Source organism: Phocoena phocoena, chromosome 4 (genome assembly GCF_963924675.1).
Source record: "Phocoena phocoena chromosome 4, mPhoPho1.1, whole genome shotgun sequence".
NCBI classification, from domain to species: Eukaryota; Metazoa; Chordata; class Mammalia; order Artiodactyla; family Phocoenidae; genus Phocoena; species Phocoena phocoena.
Genome location: NC_089222.1, coordinates 135,950,057 through 135,972,370, shown reverse-complemented (window position 1 = coordinate 135,972,370; position 22,314 = coordinate 135,950,057). Strand labels below are relative to the sequence as shown.

Below are 22,314 nucleotides of genomic sequence, written 5' to 3'. Positions count from 1 at the left end.
CACTCTTGCCGTATCTGCTCTTGGAACGTGAATGGCTTTCTCCAAAACTGTATTTAATGCTTCTGTTAGCATAATTGCATCTTTGTTATTAGGAAACAGACCTTGTATATATCTCACTCTAAAGACACAAAGCTTGTAATCCATATAAGACATTGAGGAAGGACTCCTGTTTTGAAGTTTGTCTTAGTGCCCTGAGACTTGAGGCTCTGCTCACAATTGCTCTGCTTGGCTGAGTAGGTGGGAAGCTGGAGGAAGAGAAGAGTGTAAGGGGGCATGAAGCTTCCTGAAGCTACAGCCCGTAAGTCTGTCTTGCCATTGGCTTTCTCCTCTCAGCTACTCTCTAGACCTTAACCCGACGTAGGCGGGGCCTCTGTCCCGGCTCTAGCTCTGCCCCCTTTGTGTTGCTCTCTGTTATAATGTTGTCACATTATATCGTTTTGATGTTCACGTGTCTGACTCTGCCTCGACTGAGTGAGTTCCGCAGCTCTGGGAGTCCGTTCATCTCTATACTCCTGGGTCTAGGCCAGTGACCCAAGTAGATAGATATTAAATGATGCTTGATTGAATTGATGAATGAAGTCGCCTAATCTGTGGGACTGGAGATTCCGTCTACAAATGAATGGATTCTCCCCTAGAAGCTCTAGAAGAACACAGCCCAGTGAGTCCCAGTTCAGACTTCTGACCTCCAGAAGTGTGGAAGAATATATCTCTTTGTTTAAGCTGGTACATTTGTGGTAATTTGTTACAGCAGCAGTAAGAATCTAATACAGGGTTAGGAACCAGCATGGTGCCGACCTTCAGTTCCAGACCCGCTCATAACCGTCCTGAGATAACCCATGAACCCTTGGTGTGCCTGCTCTTTGAACATGCACTGTCTTGTAAATTACGCCTTACAGCCATGGTTGCTTCAAGACTAATGTTGACACAACTGTTTCCATTAGCAAATAACTTCCCAGGAAGCACAGAGGCTATTTTCTTAAGGAGTATATTTTGACAGTCTTTGGCCAACTCTTGCTAGGCTTATTTATTTAGTTGTTTGTTTCTTCCTGTGCCTAATTTTTCTGGTATTAAAGCACCCAGACTCTCTAGACATATGGAAAGAAAAAAGAAAAAAAAAGAATGCTATGATCTCCAAGGTGTCTTCCAGCCCTGACATTCTGTGATATTGTGAACCCCAAGCTTCAAAATACTAAGCGGTTAACAGTCTAGCTCTTCAACAGACAGCAACAATTCAGCCCACTTTCAGTATGTAAGTGACAATAAGTTTCTTGAAACTAAGTGGAAATAAGTAACTGTAAATAGGGAAAATAAATTGAGTGAAAAGAGTTGTTTATAAAGCAGTGTTACAAAGTTTCATTACTTTTTCTATAATAACAAGGACTTTAAAAGTTTTCGGTGAAATTTTAAATGTTAATTAAAAGGTGTGTTTCTGTTGCACCAGGTGGTTCTTAAAGATTCTATTTCTCTGGGTGGACTCTCGCCCTTGTGAAATTTTGTTCTGTCTTCAGACTTCCAAATAAGCTCAATGCTAGGGAAACAAGACACATAAAGGAGCCCCGTGGTTCTAGTCATTCATCCCTTAAGACTCTACATTCATGAATTAATAAATAAATGCTCCTACATCAATCCAGTGAGCAAGTGACAGATTTTTGAACCCCAGCTTCTGGGTAATACACCTGGGTTATTTATAAATTGATTTAGTCACAAACAAAATGTTTCATGAGGAAGAAGACTCAATGATTTGTTAATCTCTCCTTTCTAGCCCCACTGCCACTGCCCAGGCATGTTACTTCCAATTTGGCTTTATTTTCACTATTGACATTGATTAAAATGACATTGACATTGCACGAGGAGGGAAGAGAGGTCTTCAGCATAAATTACTGCTCCAGTGAGCAAGCATAAATCACTGAGATGGAAATGTCCCCTGGCTTAGTTGACCAGCCACCTGATCTCCGTGAAAATTCTCAACAGAGAGCGAGGAACTTAGTGTCTTCTAAGCATGGCACTTGGATTGGCTCCATGACACTGGCGTCTCTCCATATTTGCATATCAGACGTTGGCTGTATGCCTCTCTCGCTAATCAAGGAGACATTCTGAGCCCCTCTGCACCAGTGTTCTCGTGGATGGTGGCCCTTGATTCTCCCAGGTTCACAATTTGACTTTTGTACTTGTCTTGCCAGTCCTCCACAATGTACTGGTGGTATGGGTCATTGGAGTGTTCTCGTCTCTTGGATTTCACTGTGCTCACCAGGATGGCTACAATGATGAAAGAGAACATTCCGATCATAACCATAAGGTACAAGATGACATAATAGAAGTTCTCAGCATCGACCTTGGCTTGCAGGGCCTCTTGTGCAGCTGTTGTGTTCCTGCGCCAGTTGTCCATATAAGTCACAAAAATCCTTTTGAAGACATATTCCAGTGTCTGTGTCAGATTGGATGGAGTAGGCATATTTCCCTCCTGCTGCAATTTAAAGCATAAAATATATGAACAAGCTTAAGAAAATGAATTCTTTCTGCATTTGGCTACCTTAAGGATGGCGCGAGGGGCATGCAAGGGGGAAGTAATATTATTTCTTCTTTACCTGGCTGGTGACTGAGTGAGTGCATACTTTGTTATTCTTTAAATTTTCTTTAAATATTTCCCTCTGCTACCTCCTCACCCTTTGGGGCCCAGCTTAACTTGATGCATTGTTTGCATTCATGATATCTTACAATAAAAGTTTAATGGAGTACATAAAACTATATGTGTTATGATCCCAATTTAAATATGTGAATAAATATACATGCAGATGAAAATGGAAAAAAGGACTGGATAAATAAATAGTTCAAAGTGTTAATAGTGGATGGTAGGAAGCAGGGGACACGGGTTCGTGCCCCGGTACGGGAAGATCCCACATGCCGCAGAGCGGCTGAGCCCGTGAGCCATGGCCACTGAGCCTGCAAGTCCGGAGACTGTGCTCGGCAACAGGAGAGGCCACAACAGTGAGAGGCCCGTGTACCACAAAAAAAAAAAAAAAAAAAAAAAAAATAGTGGATGGTATACTCACAGATTTATTTTCCTTATATTTTTCTTCTGTTCAAAATTTTCATCAATAATCTTGCATTCATTACTTTGTTTCTAAATAGGTCGGTCACCTCACAATGGCTAGCACAATGTCTTGTTCATAACAGATACTCAACAGACATCAGCTGAATGAAGCAATGACTGATGTATGTTCTGTGTTCTCAGAGACTTATGGGTCAGAAGCTTGCAAGGGGCATTGACAGACTTTGCAATTTGCTCCATCTCCTATGTCTAGGCAGTGCTTTTTCCAGTTATACCAAAGAGATGAGTATGTGTAGCCATATTTGAAAGAAGTACTTTAGGCAAGTGATACAAAGGAACAACCTGAGAGATCATTGATATTTCTCAACTCCCACTCTCTTCTCCATCCTCACTTTCACTGCCCAGCCACCAGCATCTCTCACCTGGCTGATACAATGCAATGCAATACAGCCCTCCCCAAAACTACCTCCCCAGGGTCACATCTGCCCCTCTCTGCCCTGCACAGCAGTCGGTGTGCTCTTTTTAAGAGGGAAATTGGAGCACATCATTACCCTGTTTTTAAAATGATGCAATGCCTTCCTGTTCACAAAATAAAATCCTCATTCTTTAACAGGTTTACCTGGCCTGGCCTGGCTGGCCCCTGACCACCTCCCCAGTTACTCTCCGCTCGTGGCAACTGGTCTTCCTGGCCTGTCTTCCTCCACATCAGTAAACCTTCTCCTGCTTCAGGACATTTGCACATTCTGTTCCCTCAACCTGGAATACTTTTCCCCTTCTCTTCCCGCTGCTACCTCCTCACCCTTTGGGGCCCAGTTTAACTGTCACTTCTGAGAAAACTCCCCCAGCCCTGCTCTCAAACCCCACCCCCAATCATCACTTTTCTCCAATAGCATCTTATTACTTTTCTTCAAAGCACTCTTCCCAACATGCTTCTGTGTATATGTCGCTGTGTGTGTGTGATGATTGGCTTATGGTCTCACCTTTCCCACTCGACCATGATGTCTGTGAGGGCAGGGCTCACATCGCCTCTGTCTACCTTGGTTTAGTGAGTGTTGGCACTAAACCAACTAAACTGGCACACAGTAGGCACACAATGGATGTCTGATGAGTAAATGAATGTGCCGGGAACACGCTGGCATCGGAAATGCAGCGATGACGAGTACGAGAATTCTGCCTGTGGAAGCTCGGTGTAGTGGGAGAGATGCAAACAAACGACCATGCAAGGTGCAGAGAGTTGTAACAGGTGTGAACAGAGCGGGTGGAAAAGAAACTTAACAAGTAGGTAAGATTGCCCCAAAGTACTCACCAAGCATATTTTCCAAGCAATGTGACAGAGGCACGCTTTCTCCCCCTTAAAATAACACAGTTCACTGTGAAAGAGTATAGCTAAACCGGCTTTAATCCGAGTCAAGACTTCACCACTGGCTTCAAAGGTTAACTTTGAAGAGCCCAGGTCTACTCATCTGGGGGGAGCTCACACTTGTTTCATCCATCCAAAAAATTCCATCCCCCCCCCCCGGCTTCCCGTGGTCTGTAGGGCTCACCTTACAAACGTGACGGGGCCGGATCACTTCACCCACCAGTGCCCTCACCCTCTGTTTCTGCCAACCCTTTCCCACAGCTTCATCCAATAAAGAAAACCGTGATTTTCCCAGCTTATATATCCCCCTGCCGCACCCTCTGGAGAGAATTCAGTTTCCTTCTGTGAAGCCAAATTGAAGAATGGGTAGAACATAGAGACAACTAAAAAACCAAAGAAAGAATGAAAACAAACAAGAATCCCAGAGGAGCTAAGTGTACAAAAGCAAAGACTGGTGGGTGACGAGGGAAGTTCGGTCTGGTGGAAGGCCCCAAGGGACTGTGGAGTATGAGGCAACTGAGAAGGGGAAGAAGGGGACCTCCTCAGGGCAGAGAATTGGGTCCCCTTCGTGTTCTTCCTGCCAAGATGGGAAATAGTCTACTTATTTCTGCTCATTGGACAGCGGTTCTCTGAAGCAAGGCCAGCATGCACTGGGCTACACGAGGCCACATTGGATCTGGGTTTCCCCAGAGAGGAGGGTGCATCGCGAGCTCCTCTGTGCTCTGAGCTCTTCTGCCCGCCCACCTCCCGTGCATCTCCTTCGTGGCTGTGCCGCTGCGCTTGGAATTCCAGTGGCGCCCCTGAGTGGAGGGAGTAAAGTCCCCGTGTTACGGGGGAAGGACAGCAGGGTCACGCTCACTGCCAACATCGTTCTGCGAATGCTTTCATCAAAGCGACTCTTTAGCTTTTCACCACCTGTGAAAACTCTGGGCCAGGGCCTGTTCCTTCAGGGCTCCGAGAGACCACAGCGGACACAGGAGAGGCATCTTCTGAGGCTTAGCAAGACCATCCAGGACAGGGTGCCTCATGGGAAGCCCCAGCTTTCCACGCTGGAATGTAGATGGGCACTTTAAGTATTGAGGGGAAGGGGCAGTGGGGCGGAGGGAGAGAGGGGAGAGCACTGATCTTCTCCAGGACTTTCCCTGGGTTGCCCTTCTCCCTCCCACCCTCCCTATCCCACCCCTCCAGGCGGTCACAAAGCACCGAGCTGATCTCCCTGTGCTATGCGGCTGCTTCCCACTAGCTATCTGTTTTACATTTGGTAGTGTATATATTAGTCCATGCCACTCGCTCACTTCATCCCAGCTTACCCTTCCCCCTCCCCGTGTCCTCAAGTCCATTCTCTAGTAGGTCTGTGTCTTTATTCCTGTCCTGCCCCTAGGTTCTTCAGAACCAATTTCTTTTTTTAGATTCCATATATATGTGTGAGCATACGGTATTTGTTTTTCTCTTTCTGACTTACTTCACTCCGTATGACAGACTCTAGGTCCACCCACCTCATTACAAATAACTCAGTTTCGTTTCTTTTTATGGCTGAGTAATATTCCATTGTATACGTGTGCCACATCTTCTTTATCCATCACACTCACACATTTTAAAAAGATGGTTTGCCCTTATGGTTTCAGAAACCGAGGTCGGCAGTCTCCCGGTCCACAAGCTTCTCCCCGACCTCCCAGCATGGGCTGGAGATCCCTTTTCCGTGTTACTCCTGCAAACGGTCATGTGTGTTTGCTTGCCTGTCCTCAATTTTCCCATTTATTGTGTGCTATTCATGGGATGCTCAAAACCACTCTAAAATGTAAGCAAGTACCTCCATTTTACAAACGAGGAAACTGATGTTTAGAGAGAAAGTCCTTTGATTCCAAATGACATAAGCACTGAGCTGCTGGAGGGCCGAGATTGTTTTATCCACCTTCGAATCCCGGAACTGCACTGGGGTTGATGGATAGCAGACCTTTATTACAGGTTGGGTGAATGAATGAACGGTCCTCTCCTGTGTTCTACAGAATTCAACTGGAAACTACAATAGTGATTCTTAACTTATTTGTGGGGAGCGGAGGGTCCCTAGATTCCTTGAAAAACAAAATAAAACAATTTGACTTTATTTTTCCCCAGAAAATTGTACATATGTACAGATGAAGCTCTGCATTCACTTTCAGGGGACTCCTGGGGCCCCTAAAGCCCAATCAAAAATCTCTCGAAATGTCTTTGAGATGAAGGACTTCAGTACCGAGATCCCCCGAAGTTGGGTTTGTTTCCAGGTGTGGGCGAGGCAGCCTGCACGGGCCTGTTAGAGCCAATACTGCGGATTACCTGTTCAGCTCTTCTATATAATATGGACAAAGGCCTACTACTAAGCAGGTCAGGAGGTGCCTTCTGATAACACTTAATCACAGAGCTGGAAGGGCCTACGGGGATTAACTGCCTAAGTGCCGACCCCTGGCCAGCCTGCAAAAGTGGAGTCCAAGGACGGGTCACTATGCGGACACTGTCGCGTGAGGCATGGCTGGGCAGCGCATCGTCCACAAGCAAAAATCAAATCACAGTGTGTGAAAGCTCTTTCATGGACGGACGTTCTGCTAAAACAAGCAGATTAACTTTTCTGCTACCCAGAATAGCTATTTAACTGATAGACGTTGACCACATTTGGTATAAACACTTACCCTCCTCTAAGTAGAATATACCACACTAGGCATTCACCCTTGGAATGTGAAGGCAACAATTATTCATGTTCTGTTGAACCGTTTGAAGTTGCCCTTTACAGAGGTTAAAAATGGTCAAATATTGGCAATGTCCCATATAGTTCAAACTAATACACGTGGTTCTACATTTTCAGGCATTTTTAATAGATGGTTCTTGCTTGGTCAAATAAGAGGATGGGCCCCTGGAGATCCTTTGGGCTGGTCTGCTCCTTTGGCAGGGTGAGTAACTACAGCCCAGCGAGGCTTAAATACCCTGTCCAAGGTCATAGTGCTAAGTCTAGAAACCCAAGTCACCCAGGCTGTTGCTCAGCCCCCGCTCTGTCGTAGCCGAGGTCACGAAGCCCGCTAACTCCCTGCTTCCATCGCCTGCGACCCGTCAGCTCACTGGGCAAAAGAAACGAGACCAAGACCAAGGCTCGAGCCCATGTACTCAATTGATTGTGCCCTATCTTCAGGACACATAACGACCCCCTGATTCCAGCTGTGCCTGTCACAAACGTGCGTAATTCATGACAAGGGCAATCTGACGCTATGAGGAAAGTAACACGCACTTGATCCCCAAATCCAGAGTTCTCTTTTCTAGAGAGCTTGTGGATTACTAGCATCGTGTGGACCTACAAACGCAGCAGAGTCTTCCATTGTTACAACAGGAATAGAACCAGACGATTATCTACATTTACTATGAAACTCCCATTAAAAAAATAAATGCTCAAAATTTTCATCCAAAGGCAATTACTGAAGAGGTGAGTAAGGAAAACACTACAAAGAGAAGATGGAGGGAGGAGGAAAAGAAGGAGAAGAAGAAAGAGACAGGGCTTCCCTGGTGGCGCAGTGGTTGAGAGTCCGCCTGCCGATGCAGGGGACGCGGGTTCGTGCCCCGGTCCGGGAAGATCCCACGTGCCGCGGAGCGGCTGGGCTCGTGAGCCCATGGCCGCTGTGCCTGTGCGTCCGGAGCCTGTGCTCCGCAATGGGAGAGGCCACGGCAGTGAGAGGCCTGCGTACCGCAAAAAAAAAAAAAAAAGTAAAATAAAGAGACAGAAAGTATGCAAAAGAGGAAGAGGGAAGGAAGGTGCGAAGGAGGGAGGGAGGGAGAGAGGGAGAGGGGATGGGGAAGGGAAGGGAGGAAAGGCCAGGTCTTGTACCAGGAAAATCATTCTTTTATAATTTTCTGTAAAAAAAAAAAATAGCTTTGTTAATTAATTCCTAAAACAATAAAGTATTTTCAGTGGAAACTTGCCTGTGCGGTGCGCAGCAGTAGGGAATTCCTCGCTGCAGAGTCAGGCTGTCCCGCACCTTCTCGCTGACGCCAGGAGCTCGAAGGATGCTGCGTAAACCTGGCCTGTGGGCAGCTTCAGCCAGCACCCAGCTGAGCCCTCGCTCACGGCAGTCTGCAATCCTAGGCTTTTATGAACCCAAATATTTAATCTAATCTTACGAGGAAAGTTAAATACTGACCGGCAGTTGGGAATTAACCTTGGTGCCGGTGGCGGTGTGCCTGCGTGGAGTCTGGTGTTGGGCACAAGTTCCCTCTTCAGGCACAGTGATGCCAGCTCCAGCCGGGGCAGTGCCGGGGCACAGGGAGCCGCCCAGGCTGGGACAAGTCTTAGTGGACAGCACCCTTCCCTGCAGACCTCGTGGGGAGGGAAAGCGTCACAGACAGTGGACACGAATATGTCCATCTCTGAGCGGTTGGTGTGTGTTGAGAAGGCCAGTATGATCTACGGCAAGCATCCTTATTCTGACCACTTCCTGATAAGCCAAATTTCGTTTAATTGTCCTCTCTAGGACAATTTCCACATGACTTATAACTACACGGCTGTCTGGTAAAATAGAAACTTGCCACAGAAAGGTGTTATATGGCGGAGATGGAAGCAAGTCTGCAAAGTATACAAAGAGCTGACAAATTCTACTTACGAAAAGATCCTTTTCTATCATAGTGGGAGTCCTTGGAATTGGTCAGAGTGGGACTTAATAAAAGCTGACACCCACCTACTGAGTACTTACCATGCGCCAGGTTCTTCTCAAACGCTTTTATTGTATCAGCATTGTGCGATCATTGCCACACCCAGTGTAGAAGGTACTATGAACCTTACAGCTGAGGAACGCAGGCACGGTGAGCTCAAGAGGTCAGAATGACATAGAAGTAGAACCAGGATTTGTGTCCGGTTCCTGAATGGCAGCTGCAGAAGTTACACACCACCAAAGTCACTTGAAGGTCACGGGGCTGGCCAGTACTCTGTAATGTACCTGTGTAAAGGAAGGTTAACTTTGCTTCATTTTGGATTTTCTCATTAAATGATGATCTGTACAGTATGGTTTGCAGTACACTCGGTGGCAAGAGGAAGATGGCTGGGATTTAAAACTACCTACAAAGTATAGTAGTTAATGTAAATATTAGGTGTGAGCTGAAGAAATATAAGGATTTCTAAAACTGCACCAGCTTCTCATGACACCATTTGTTCTCTAAAATTGCCTTCACTGCACAAGACTAAGAAAACCCGACCGGAAAGGAATTGTTCGATGGTCCAGTTGGACTGAAAGTGCCTCCGTAGAAACAGAAGCAGGAGAGTCAAATGGCTCCCTGGGAAATTCAACTGAGGTGACTGTGCCCCCTGCTGGTGAAACAAGGAACAGAAGCTCAATCTCACTCCTAAGGCAGCCCTGGCCGTTTCACGGCACATCTTGAATTCTCCTAAGAGCAAATGTAAGAAGAGTCAAAAGAGTGTGCAAGTCTACGCTGTGGTAATTAGGGCAGGACTGAAAGGCCATATATCCTGGAGGCTAAGAGTTTGGCTTTGGAGGCTGACAAACCGGGTGAGCAAATTACGTAGCGTTCCTGATCTGTGGATTCTTCATCTGTAAGATAGAGAGAAGAAGAGTTTCTACCTCATTGGGTTGTCATAAAAAGTAGATGAGAAAAAGGACATAAAGCACTTAGTACAGACCTGGCACATAGTAAGAGAGTAAGTGCCCTACACATACTAGCTTTTGTTATTATTTTTAAGAGAAATAAACAAGGGGACGTGACAGTGAGAAGCAGAGCTTGACCAGCCTTATTAAGGAAAAGAGCTTCCTAGCGCCTGGTGAAGAGTAGCTCCTTAATGGTTAATTTTTACATAGCTCTTCCAGAAGCCTGATATACAATTCATATGACTGCAATCAGGTGGGGAGCTGACAAAATGGTTTCAGAAGCAGAGTGTAAATGTGACCCAAGTATCTGTTACAGGCTGGAGAAGAAAGAAGAAAGGGGACAGAGCTGTCTCCTGTTTCCCCCATGGGCATCAGCCCTCTTGACCTCTGCAGAAGTTTCTCGATAGACTCACTCAGCATCGTCCCCAACAGTAAAATGCTATCTGCCCAGAAAGCGAGCCACGTAAAAGCAAATGTTCTCTTTCAAAACTAAATTGCAACCCACATCTTTACATACATCTTTACTTACCTCTGCCTACACACGGCATGTTTTTAAAATCTAGTGAGTTGAGTCTGCCTTTGGATTTAAATGGAATGTTATTCAGTCTGATATCCAGCACTTACAAAACCCAAAATTCCTTCGAAAGAGGAGAGCGTGGAAGACTTTATTTAGAATCAAGTCTGCCTTTCAAGTCACCTGCATTGTTCTTCGAGCATCTCTATGGATACAAACCAAGGGCTAACAACCCTCCTTAAGTAGAACGTAACTCTGGTAACAGATAATGGTGAAGGTAGAGGGTTGGTAACTGTCTTTGGAGAGTCTCAGATCAGCTAGTGCCTCTGCCTCAATACTGCTAGGAGAGATATCCTGCACAGACTCTGTCTGTTGACCTCCTGTGATGGAAGGTGACTCTACATCCACACCCTCCCAGTACAGCTCCATCACAATTTAGGGTTAAATCCAACCTCAGAGTATGCATTTCTATGATGATAGAAACATTGTTCTTTGATGACCCACGTAGTGGGCTGTAATTACATCTTTCCTACACAAATTTTTGTTTTTCTTGGAGCTGATAATTATTTCTCTTCTTTTCTCGCTATCCTTGAACTTCTTCCTATGGCCCTCAGTGGCTCAGCCTCATTAGTCAGCAGGGAAATGAACTTACAGCCACAGTGAGATGCCCCACATGCCTTCTAGAATGGCTAAATTTTAAAAAGACTGACGACACCAAGTGTCGTTGACGATGTGGAGTAACTGGAGCTTTCATCGTCGCTGGAGGGAATGTAAAGCAGTACCACAGCTTGGAAACAGTTTAGCAGTTTCCCAGTAAGTTACTGTAAGGCCCCCAACAATCCCACTTCTAGCTATTCACCCAAGATAAATGAAAAAGTTATGTCCACACGAAGACTTACACATCAATGCTTGTAGCGGTTTTATTCGTAATAGCTAAAAACTGGGAATAACCCACATATCCCTCAACAGACAAATGGGTAAATAAATTGTGGCATATCTAGACAATGGAATATTGCTCAAAAATAAAAAGGGACAGGGCTTCCCTGGTGGCGCAGTAGTTGAGAGTCCGCCTGCCGATGCAGGGGACACGGGTTCGTGCCCCGGTCCGGGAGGATCCCACGTGACGTGGAGCGGCTGGGCCCATGAGCCACGGCCGCTGAGCCTGCGCGTCCGGAGCCTGTGCTCCGCAACGGGAGAGGCCACGGCAGTTAGAGGCCCGCGTACTGTCAAAAAAATAAAAAATAAAAAGGGACAAACTAATGATACATGCAACCACATGGATGAATCTCAAAAACATTATCTGAGCAAAACATGTCAGACAGGAAAGAGGTTTTACTGTGTAAGTCCATTTCTAGAAATTCCAGAAGGGGCAAAAGTAATCTACAGTGATAGAAAGCAGACCAGTTGTTTCCTGGAGCCAGGGGAGGGGAAGGTTGAATGCAAAGGATGGAGAGAGAACTTTTGGGGGTGACTGAATTGTTCTGTATCTTGATGGTGGTCTTGGTTACTTGGGTGAATACATTTGTCAAAACTCATTGAACTGTACGCTTGAAATGGGTACATGTAATTTGATGTAAACTATACCACAATAAAGTTGATATCTTAAATATCCATATTTATAAATTTATACCTCCAGCCCAATTCTCTCCTCTAAACTTCGTCTCAAATGTCCAAATGCTTACTTAACATTTCCACTTACATGTTTAACTGTCATCTCAGCTTCAAAGGTTCAAACAGAATGCTTAATCCTCCCACCACATGTGCTCCTCCCACCATCACAGTAAAAGGGTCCCCACCATCCTCTCAGTTCCCTAAGCCACAAACCTAACAATTAGCTTCGATTCCTTGCTTTTCCTAACCTCCTGCATCCAATCCATTCGCAGATATTGTTGATTGACTCCCATCAAGAAAAGCCTCTCTGGGACTTCCCTGGTGGCTCAGTGGTTAAGAATCTGCCTACCAATGCAGGGGTCCTGGGTTCGATCCCTGGTCCAGGAAGATCCCACATGCTGTGGAGCAACTAAGCCCGTGCACCACCACTACTGAGCCTGCGCTCTAGAGCCCGCAAGTCACCACTACTGAGGCCCGCACGCCTAGAGCCCGTGCTCCGCAACAAGAGAAGCCACTGCAATAAGCCCGCGCACCGCAACGAAGAGTAGCCCCCACTCACCGCAACTAGAGAAAGCCCGCGCACAGCATGAAGACCCAACGCAGCCATAAATAAAGATTAGAAAAAAAGAAAAGAAAAGCCTCTCCAAATCTTGATCATGGATGTGTGAGTCTGCCCTCTGGGTGATATTGAACCAGCCAGAACTGTAGCAACCCAGCTCAACCTCTTTGGAAACTGTGCCTGGGCTTCCGTGTTGTAAACTAGTGTGATGGCCAATTGCAAAGAAGAGTTACAATCCGTCTCATGAGCCAATCAGACACCCTTTCTCAGAAACGTGCCCTTTCCTGTAGCACATTTTTTATTGTCGCCCTAAGCTTCATTCTTCTTATTTCTGCACAGACAGATCCTTTGAACATGTCCCTTTGTCTGGCAAGCAATAGATTCAGCTTCATTTCTTACTGCTTTGGTGCTTTCGGTGGTGGTCAGTGGTTTGCTGACGCTTTAAAACACATCCCAGCTGAGTCTACTTTGAACCTCCCACCTCCTGGCTGGACTGGGTCATGGCTTTGCTCTCTGCCTTCAGCCTTCCACTCTCTGTCCTCATTCATCCACGTCTAAGAGCGACCAGCATGACCTTGTAGAAACGTAAATCAGGACACGCTATTGCCCTGCTTAAAACTCTCCAGTGGGGGCTTCCCTGGTGGCGCAGTGGTTGAGGGTCCGCCTGCCGATGCAGGGGACATGGGTTCGTGCCCCGGTCCGGGAAGATCCCACATGCCGCGGAGCGGCTGGGCCCGTGAGCCATGGCTGCTGAGCCTGCGCGTCCGGAGCCTGCGCTCCGCAACGGGAGAGGCCGCAACAGTGAGAGGCCCGCGTACCACAAAAAACAAACAAACAAAAAAAACCTCTCCAGTGATTTCCCATCACCTTCAGAATAAAATCTAGACCTCTTAATGCAGCTCAGAAGGCCGTAGAGGACCCCTGCTTCCCTCTCCGATCTCATCTTTGCCTCAAAGCCTGATCCTGCTTCTCCGCTCTTCTTGTTTCTGCCTTAGCATCTGTATTAGTTTCCCATTGTTGCTGCAATACGCTATCACAAACGTAATGGCTTAAAACAACATAAACTTATTATCTTAAAGTTCTGGAGGTCAGAAGTCCGAAATGGGTCTCACTGGGCTAAAATCAAGGTGTCAGCAGGGCTGATTCCTTCTGGAGACTCTGGCAGGGGAAACCTGTTTCCTTGTCTTTTCCAGCTTCTAGAGGCTGCCCCCATTCCTTGACTCATGGCCCCTTCCTCATATGACTCCAACCTCTGCTTTCATCATCACATTTCTTACCAGTAACTCTGACCTTCTTGCCTTTCTCTTACAAGGACTTTTGTGATTGCACTCGACCTGCCCAGATCAACCAGAATAATCTCACCTCAAGGCTTTTCATTTAATCAGAACTGCAAAGTCCCTTCTACATATAAGTTAACTTAATTCACAGGTTCCAAGGGTTAGGAGGTGGACATCTTCGAGGGGCCATCTTTCAGCCTGCCCAGCGTCTTTGCATCAGCTGTTGCCTCTGCCTGGAACGATATTCCTGCAGATCTTAGCACAGCTTGCTTCTTCTTCACTTCAAATGATATCTTCTCAGACAATAATTTTCCCTACCCACCCAATCTGTAACACTGATGCCCACCACCCTACATGATGGCGTCTTTGAATTCTGAAGTTATCCTGTTCTATTGCTTCTTTTTTCCATCTCTAACTAGAACTTGAGTTCCATGACAGCAGGAACCTTGTCTGTATTGCTCATCCTGGGTCTGGTTGAACAACAGTTCTCAGTGCCTTCCAGATTCACGGGAAAAGGTAACAATTCTAGATCTCACCTCTGATGAAATCAAAACCCACCTGTTTACAAGGTATCAAGGTTATTCCTCCAGTCAAAAATAAACTCTTGGAAAAATAAAAACTCTTCACCGTTTCAGAAACATTAACAGTACTTGAAGTTTCCAGATGGAGCTCATAAAATAGGAGGTTTTCATCGATGGTCTTGGTGTGACCATGATGGTTTTGTGAAAAGCTGAAGCTGGCTGTGCTGGGAAACACTGTGCATTTCATGCAGCTGTACAATGAGCTGTAGATCTCTCTGCCCAGCTGCAGAATATTAGAGGAGATGACAATGGTTCTGGAGTGGACGACACTATTTGACTGAGGAACTAGTGGAATTTTCTTCTTCTCTGAGCCACAAACAAACTTGACCATTTCCAACAAAGAAGGCTTCACCAAGGACTCCCCAAACATGTGGACATTCTTTGGTCTAGCAACAAGAGAAGCAACCCTGTAGGATGCCTTGGAGATGCTGCTTTACTGATAGAGCAAACCGAGTTTTGTTAAAGTTTATCCTCTTTATGTGGAATCTTGACCCAAGGTGCTCTCCAAGCTTTGCTTCTGGGGATGAGAATCTTGCCACCCAGAAGCTGCGAGCCTGATTTGGAATGTAAAGCCGGAGGACGCCTCAACTTCATGGTGCTCTATTTCCCTTGACCTTACTCAGTGTCAGTGAGGTCCAAGTGCACCAAGGCCTAATGGCAGGGTACTGTCTTTCATTTCTGTGAGCAGATAACGAGGGCTGCACGAAGCTCACCCCATGGTCTCAGGGAGCATTTCTTCCCCTGTGCGTTAATCTGGAGTGCACGATACCTTACTGTGATACCAGGGTTATTTTGCAAAGATGATTTTCAAAGAGGAAGAGAAACAAAACAAAGAGAAAAGAATCCTCAGCATGTGGGCCACAGGTGTGTGGGGACTGAAAGTGGATGGAAAGCTGAGAAGGTAGAGCCTCGGGGGCTTCTTCTCCCCTAGAAGGTGTGGGAGGCCCATGGACCCTTGTAGGGAAAAGCCGATCAACCCAGACCAGGGAAGAGAGAAGGGGATCTCACCAGCAAACTTTGTCTGTTTTCCAGTTTTGCCAGGAATGAGACCTGTCTTTTGGTCTCTGCTTAGAAACCAGCTTCCTGTTAACGCATCCAGTGAAACTTGTTCCAGATGTATCCTTGACCACATTCCTCCTTGTTCCTGAGCCCTTTGTTTAGGAAGATTGTTCAGTGGATTTTCTTTGGAACTTTTGTGTCTGATTCAAAGACAGAAGCCTGGGATGGAGAGTGTCCAGCTCAGGAAGAGTCCCCGAAGCACACCCCCAACCCCACCCCGGCCCTATCACTGTGGACTCCCAGCCCTTCTGCCCTCCTGATGCACTCAGGTCAGACCTCAAGGGAGGACCAAACCCAAGCACCTGCTCCCTTAAGAAATCATTTCTAAGAATTCCATCTCCTTGAACATTTAGAACAAGTCCTTGTCTTGTCTGGGAGAAAACTGTCTCCAGGACTCTCCTGGATTCCAAAGTGTGGCAGCTTTAAGAATTTGCTTCGGGCTTCCCTGGTGGCGCAGTGGTTGGGAGCCCGCCTGCTGATGCAGGGGACACGGGTTCGTGCCCCAGTCCGGGAAGATCCCACATGCCGCGGAGCGGCTGGGCCCGTGAGGCCATGGTCGCTGGGCCTGCACATCCAGAGCCTGTGCTCCGCAATGGGAGAGGCCACAGCAGTGAGAGGCCCGCGTACCGCAAAAAAAAAAAGAAAAAAGAATTTGCTTCACTTCACACGTGTCAGGGTGGCTATTATTCTAAAAAAAAAACAAAAAACAAAACCAAGACAACAAGTGCTGGGGATGATGTGGAGAAATTAGAACCTTGCACACTGTTGGTGGGAAAACAAAACGGCAATGTCGCTATGGACAATGGTATGGAGGTCCTCAAAAAATTAAAACTAGAACTACCACATAATCTAGTCATCCCAGTCCTGGGTATTTATCCAGAAGAACTGAAATCAGGATCTTGAAGAGGTATCTGCACTCCCACGTTCATTGCAACACTATTCACAAGAGCCAAGATGTGGAAACAGCTTAAGTGGATGAATGGATGAAGAATATGTGGTATATACGTATAATGGAATACTATACAGCCGTGACACACGACAGCACAAATGCACCTTGAGGACATTATGCTGAAGGGAATAAACCAGTCACAGAAAGGCAAATGCTACATGCTTCCACTTACATGAGACACCTGAAATAGTCAAATTCATAGCATCAAAAAGTGGAATGGTGGTTGTAGGGGGCTGGGAGCAGTGGAAATGGGTTACTAATCACCAGGCATAAACTTTCAGTTAAGCAAGATGAATAAGCCCTAGAGAGCTGCTGCACCTAGGGTCAACAATTGGATGTATTGCACCCTTTGTTAAAAGGGTAGATCTCGTGTTACGTGTTCCTATGACAATAAAATAAAACGAACAACGAAAGAATTTGCTTTCAGTTAGCGACCTCAAGGAGACAGCACAGCTTTACAAGTATCCCAAAAAGGGATGGCCCAGAGGAACCTGCTGTCCACCTCTGGAGAATGCCCCAAAGACCACTTTCTAGCTCATGGTCTTCCAAGCCTGACTAGGCAGGGTGTTTTTAATAGGTTCTCCTCAGCTCAGACCAGAGAAAGAAAATCTCAACCAGAGGCTGGGGTGCTCAGAACGGCCACACTGTGTCCCCACAGTGCTGTCAACTGCTCACACAGCAGCCCGGTCCAGCCGTGGTCAGTTCTGGGCATAAGGTAGAGCCTTGCCATGCTCTGGCTGGTGGGCTCTCCTCCCTGCCTGATCTAACTGCCAATAGCCCTTAACAAGGTTTGGGCTTATTTATTTTTAAAATTTTTATGTTAGAGTGTGATGGATACAACCATTCTATACATTTCTTTTAAAATTATTTTTAGTTTGAAATCATTATAGACTCAGAGGAAGTTGCAGAAATGTTGAGTCCCATGTGCCCTTCACCCAGCTTCCCCCAATGATGACATCTTACATAACCATATATAATAAAGTCTCAAGATCAGCGAATCCACACCAATATGATGCTGTTAACTGGAGCACAGACCTTATTCTGATTTCGCCGTTTTTACCTACATTCGTGTGTGTGTGTGTGTGTGTGTGTGTGTATAGTTTGGTGCAATTTCCTCTAATGTATAGATTCATGGAACTACCACCACAATCAAGGTACAGAACTGCCCCCTCACCTTTAAGAAACTCCCTCATACTCCACTTTCCACTTGTACCCCTTTCTCCCACTGTCTACCCTCTGGTCTCACTCTCTATAAACCTGTCATTTTGAGAATGTTCTAAAAATAGGATTATACAGTAAATAATCTTTTGAGACTGGCTTTTTTCCACTCACATAATGCTCATGAGATCCATCCAAGTTGCTCTGTATATCAACAGCTATCTTCTTTTTATTTCTGAGAAGTGTTATAGGAATATTTAACCTTTCATCTGCTGAAGGACACTTGAATTGTTTTCAGGTTTTTGCTATTGTGAACAGAGCTACTGTGAACATTCTTTTTTTTTTTTTTTGCGGTACGCGGGCCTCTCACTGTTGTGGCCTCTCCCGCTGCGGAGCCCAGGCTCCGGACGCGCAGGCTCAGCGGCCATGGCTCACGGGCGCAGCCTCTCCACGGCATGTGGGATATTCCCGGACCGGGGCATGAACCCGTGTCCCCTGCATCGGCAGGCGGACTCTCAACCACTGCGCCAGCAAGGAAGCCCTGTGAACATTCTTATATAGGTTTGGGTGTGAACATAAGTTTTCATTTCTCTGGGATAAATGTTCAAGAGTGCAATTGCTGGGTCATATGGTAGATGCTTGTTTAGTTTTGGAAGAAACTGCTGAATTAGTTTCCAGAGTCGTTGTACATTCCAGCCAGGAATGCGTAAAAATTCCAGTTGCTCCGTACCCTCACCAGCAAAGCTTTGTTTTTGCATCCATGGTTATGAACCCTGGATAGAACGTTAGGACCATGTGGGACCTTAAAGATTTTCTAGTCCAGCACATTGATTCTACACAGGGAGGAACCAAGACGCTGAGAAGGGACATCATTTCCCCTTCCTCCAATTCTTCTCTTATTATTACCATCTTCCCTGTTTGCCCCGTTGACAATCTCAGGCAGAGCCGTCTCACGTTTCTGATGTCTCTGCAAACTTGTCAAAGGTAGAGCAGGACCGAAGATCTGTGTTCAAGCCTCAGGGAAAAGTCTTGCCTGGGAAGTTCAACCTCGGCTTTGCTGCCGTTGATGAAACCCGGCTCCAGCTGCACTTAAAGATTCTCACACGGCTCTAATGCACCACTGCATTAACCTCGCTTCGGAAATTACTAACATCACCGAAGCTCAAATACGGTCTGAAGTCACAGCCCACAGTTAGCTTTCCCAGGTTCACCCTGTCCCCTGCCCAACAATAATGTCAACAGCCATTGTCACTAGCTCAGCTACTCCCATTTACTGAGCACCTGTTGTGTGCCAGGAAATGTACAAGGCACTTCCGGTCTTAACCCCAACCTGCAAGCCCCGTCTGACACCTGACAGATGAGAAAAAAATGGCTACCAGAAGTCATAATCTTGGACTCAAAAGTTTTAGAATGAAAGAACCAGGTCTGGGTCATTCTGTTGCACAACTGATTACAGTACAAAAATTCATGAAATGTTTTTGGTGATCTAAATGGCCTTTCCTGTCATTTTCCGAGCTTAAATGAACAACGTGCCTCACGCTTATTTATGTAGCTGACACCAGGTGGCGCCAAAGCTGAGCTTTTTTTCATTGCGTGGACCAGCTGGACTTTTCACAGAAGCCCTCCACTGATTCTCAAATCCTGTGCTTCCCACTCAACTATAGTATTTCTAGCACATTAAGCTCTTTATTAAAAGAGAAGACATCCTTGCTTTCTTCAAATCACTAAATATGAACATCCACGCATCATTCTAAAAGGGTTGCACTTTACAGCAAAAAGTAAAGAAATACAGCATATAGGTAGAAGATAGAACGTTCACACTAAACATTAATTGCTTTGAATTGCTGCTTATTTTAACTACAACTTTTCCTTATATGAATGTTCCTGAGACAAGGGTAACTGTTGCAGACACGTACAGCATTTTGAGTGATTAAAAGCCATGATTTCTCTGCAGTTTTCTGTGGAGATGAAATTAAAACCTATCTGTAGCTTTGTTTACTGTGGAGCTTGTTTGAGAATATTTTAAGAACTGAAGCTCTCTTGTTTTGCTTGTCAATGCCCAATTCCTCCTAACCTACTAATTTCCCTGTTTCTTTCTATGTGGATAAATTACTTTCTGCTTCTTTGTTCTCCTAAAACATGAAAGGAGAAATACAACTGCTACATATATGCTGCATGTCCCAACGACCTCCCATTTTTCCCAGTTCAGATATTTCCTCTCCAGGAGCTTTTCTTCTTCCTAGTTCTATTTTCTTTGAAGTTTTTTTTTTTTTTTTAACATCTTTATTGAAGTATAATTGCTTTACAATGGTGTGTTAGTTTCTGCTTCATAACAAAGTGAATCAGTTATACATATACATATGTTCCCATATCTCTTCCCTCCTGCGTCTTGAAGTTTTGAGTAGGGTGACCAATTTGTGCTGGTTTGCCTGGGAATTCTTTTCCATCCTGCCTCCTGGAAACCCTCTGAGTTCCAGGCTGAAAGGGACAGTTTGGGACTCTAGCTTTAAGTTTTAGTAAAAGTGAACTTGCAGTGAAATTAAGATTAGGATTCAATTCCAACCACTGTAGCAGGCTTCAGTCTCAGTTGCAGACCTATTATTCATTCACTCATTCATTTAGCAAACGTGTGTGTGTTAAATAAAACTCAACTCCCTTTGCCATTCTAAATCCATCTACATGACTCTTTGTTTTTTTTAATAGATATTCTCATATATTGTTAGTGAGGGTGGCAAAGTGGCACAGCCCTTTTAAAAAAAATGTATTTATTTATTTATTTTATTTTTGGCTGCATTGGGTCTTCATTGCTGCCCACCGGCTTTCTCTAGTTGGGGCAAGCGGGGGCTACTTTTTGTTGTGGCGTGTGGGCTTCTCATTGCAGTGGCTTCTCTTGTTGTGGAGGACGGGCTCTAGGCACACGGGTTTCAGTAGTTGTGGCACATGGGCTCAGTAGTTGTGGCATGCAGGCTCAGTAGTTGTGGCGCACAGGCTTAGTTGCTCCGAGGCTTGTGGGATCTTCCCGGACCAGGGCTCAAACTCATGTCCCCTGACTTGGCAGGCAGATTCTTAACCACTGCACCACCAGGGCAGTCCCGTCTACATGACTCTTAATGTTTCCACCTTTCACTGAAACTTTTTGTTGCCAATGGTTGGTGTTAGACATCTTGCAAGGTCCACAATGAGGAATACAGCATCTAATCCAGATAGATGCTTCATTAATGATTGTTAAATGAATGAAAAGAATGAATGCCTCTCTTCCCCTTGAGGCTACCACTTCTCTGTGGCTCCAAGCATACCTTCATTCCAGAACGTTAGCAGCCCCTGCTTGAAACTGAAGAAAGCTCTTAGGTGGGAGTAGCAAAGGGAATGTCGGGATGTCAAACGGGGTCTTGGCCCTGATAGAGACAGCAGTGCCCAACATTTTTTTAGAACCTACCTCAAACTTCAGAATTCCTTGTTACCCTTCCGAGAATAAAATCTCCCCAAATTTGTTTTTCGTGAGGTTTATATGTATATTTGTGAGAAGCCAGTATTTACAAGGGACTCATAACTCAGGAGCAGCCTTAATTCCCCACCAGACCTCAACATTTCAGAAGAGGAGGTAGTGGTTGCAGGAGTGGGAGACAGGAATTTGCCTGAGAGATTGCCCACTGTTCCCAAATAAGTTCTGTCTCTCTTTCCCAGCCAGACTCTCTATAAAAGGGAAAACTGGACAACAGGCTGCAGGAAAGGAGCACGTCCTGGCAACTTTCTGTGAAACACGTACACCATGCTGTTTACAAATTCCTGCAGCCAGCCCCGGAGTCCAAATGTAGACAACTGTGTTTATGTAACTAAAATAGAGCTTATACTGTGTGATTAAGGTGGCTACTGGGAGTTGGGTCACGGTCGGGAGATATTTGTTGCAGCTGAGACCAGAAGGGAGCACAGGGCACAGGATCCCCTGGGACCCTGGGCAGGTATGAGTTTTTTAAATATCACTTTTCTGGTCTAGAAATCTCCCAGGGTCAGCACGTCCAAAACGCAAGGGAGAAGTCATAACCTGGGATCCTTTGTTTCCTGTCCATCACAGAGGATGGAGCTCTTTATCAAAGAGGGGCCAGCCCAGCACTGCCCCTCCCAGCCAGCTCCTTTCTCAACACTGTGTTTGGAAGGAAGCCCCCCTCCTGCACCAACAAGAGAAGACTTGTTCCAACATATGGTTCCAATCAGCCACCCACTGCCTGGGTCAATCGGGAGGCTCGAATGTTCTAGGGTAAGGAGACAGCCCAATCTAACATTCCCTCCAAAGCCTGGTCTCAAACTCACCATGGCCTTCCTACCACTGGACCCCTGGCCTCAGGACTGGACTGGCTTCCTCCATAAGATTCATTCAAGTCTCAGTTCCTCTCCAGACGTCCTCCAACCCCTCCCCACCTGGAAGAAGTCAGGCTCCCTCCTCTGGTTGATGAGGTCACCCACCTCCAGGTCCATCCACTCCACTTATAGGTGAGCTCCTTGGAATCAGGGTCTGTGTCTCATCATCTTTATACAAGCCTTGGCCCTGGCATGGTCTCCAACACAGGCAGCCACATTGGTCAACGGC

General features: G+C 45.9%; 1 protein-coding gene across 1 annotated transcript; it reads right to left on the bottom strand.

The window, feature by feature from the left end:
* Window positions 1–1,786: 1,786 nt before the first annotated feature.
* Window positions 1,787–7,509, bottom strand: KCNE2 (potassium voltage-gated channel subfamily E regulatory subunit 2). The gene is made up of 2 exons (XM_065876882.1): window positions 7,406–7,509; window positions 1,787–2,464 (listed from the first exon to the last, which is right to left on the bottom strand). The coding sequence occupies exon 2, from the start codon at window positions 2,450–2,452 to the stop codon at window positions 2,081–2,083; it is 372 nt and encodes a 123-aa protein (XP_065732954.1). The 5' UTR covers window positions 2,453–2,464; window positions 7,406–7,509; the 3' UTR covers window positions 1,787–2,080.
* Between the last annotated feature and the right edge of the window lie 14,805 nt (window positions 7,510–22,314).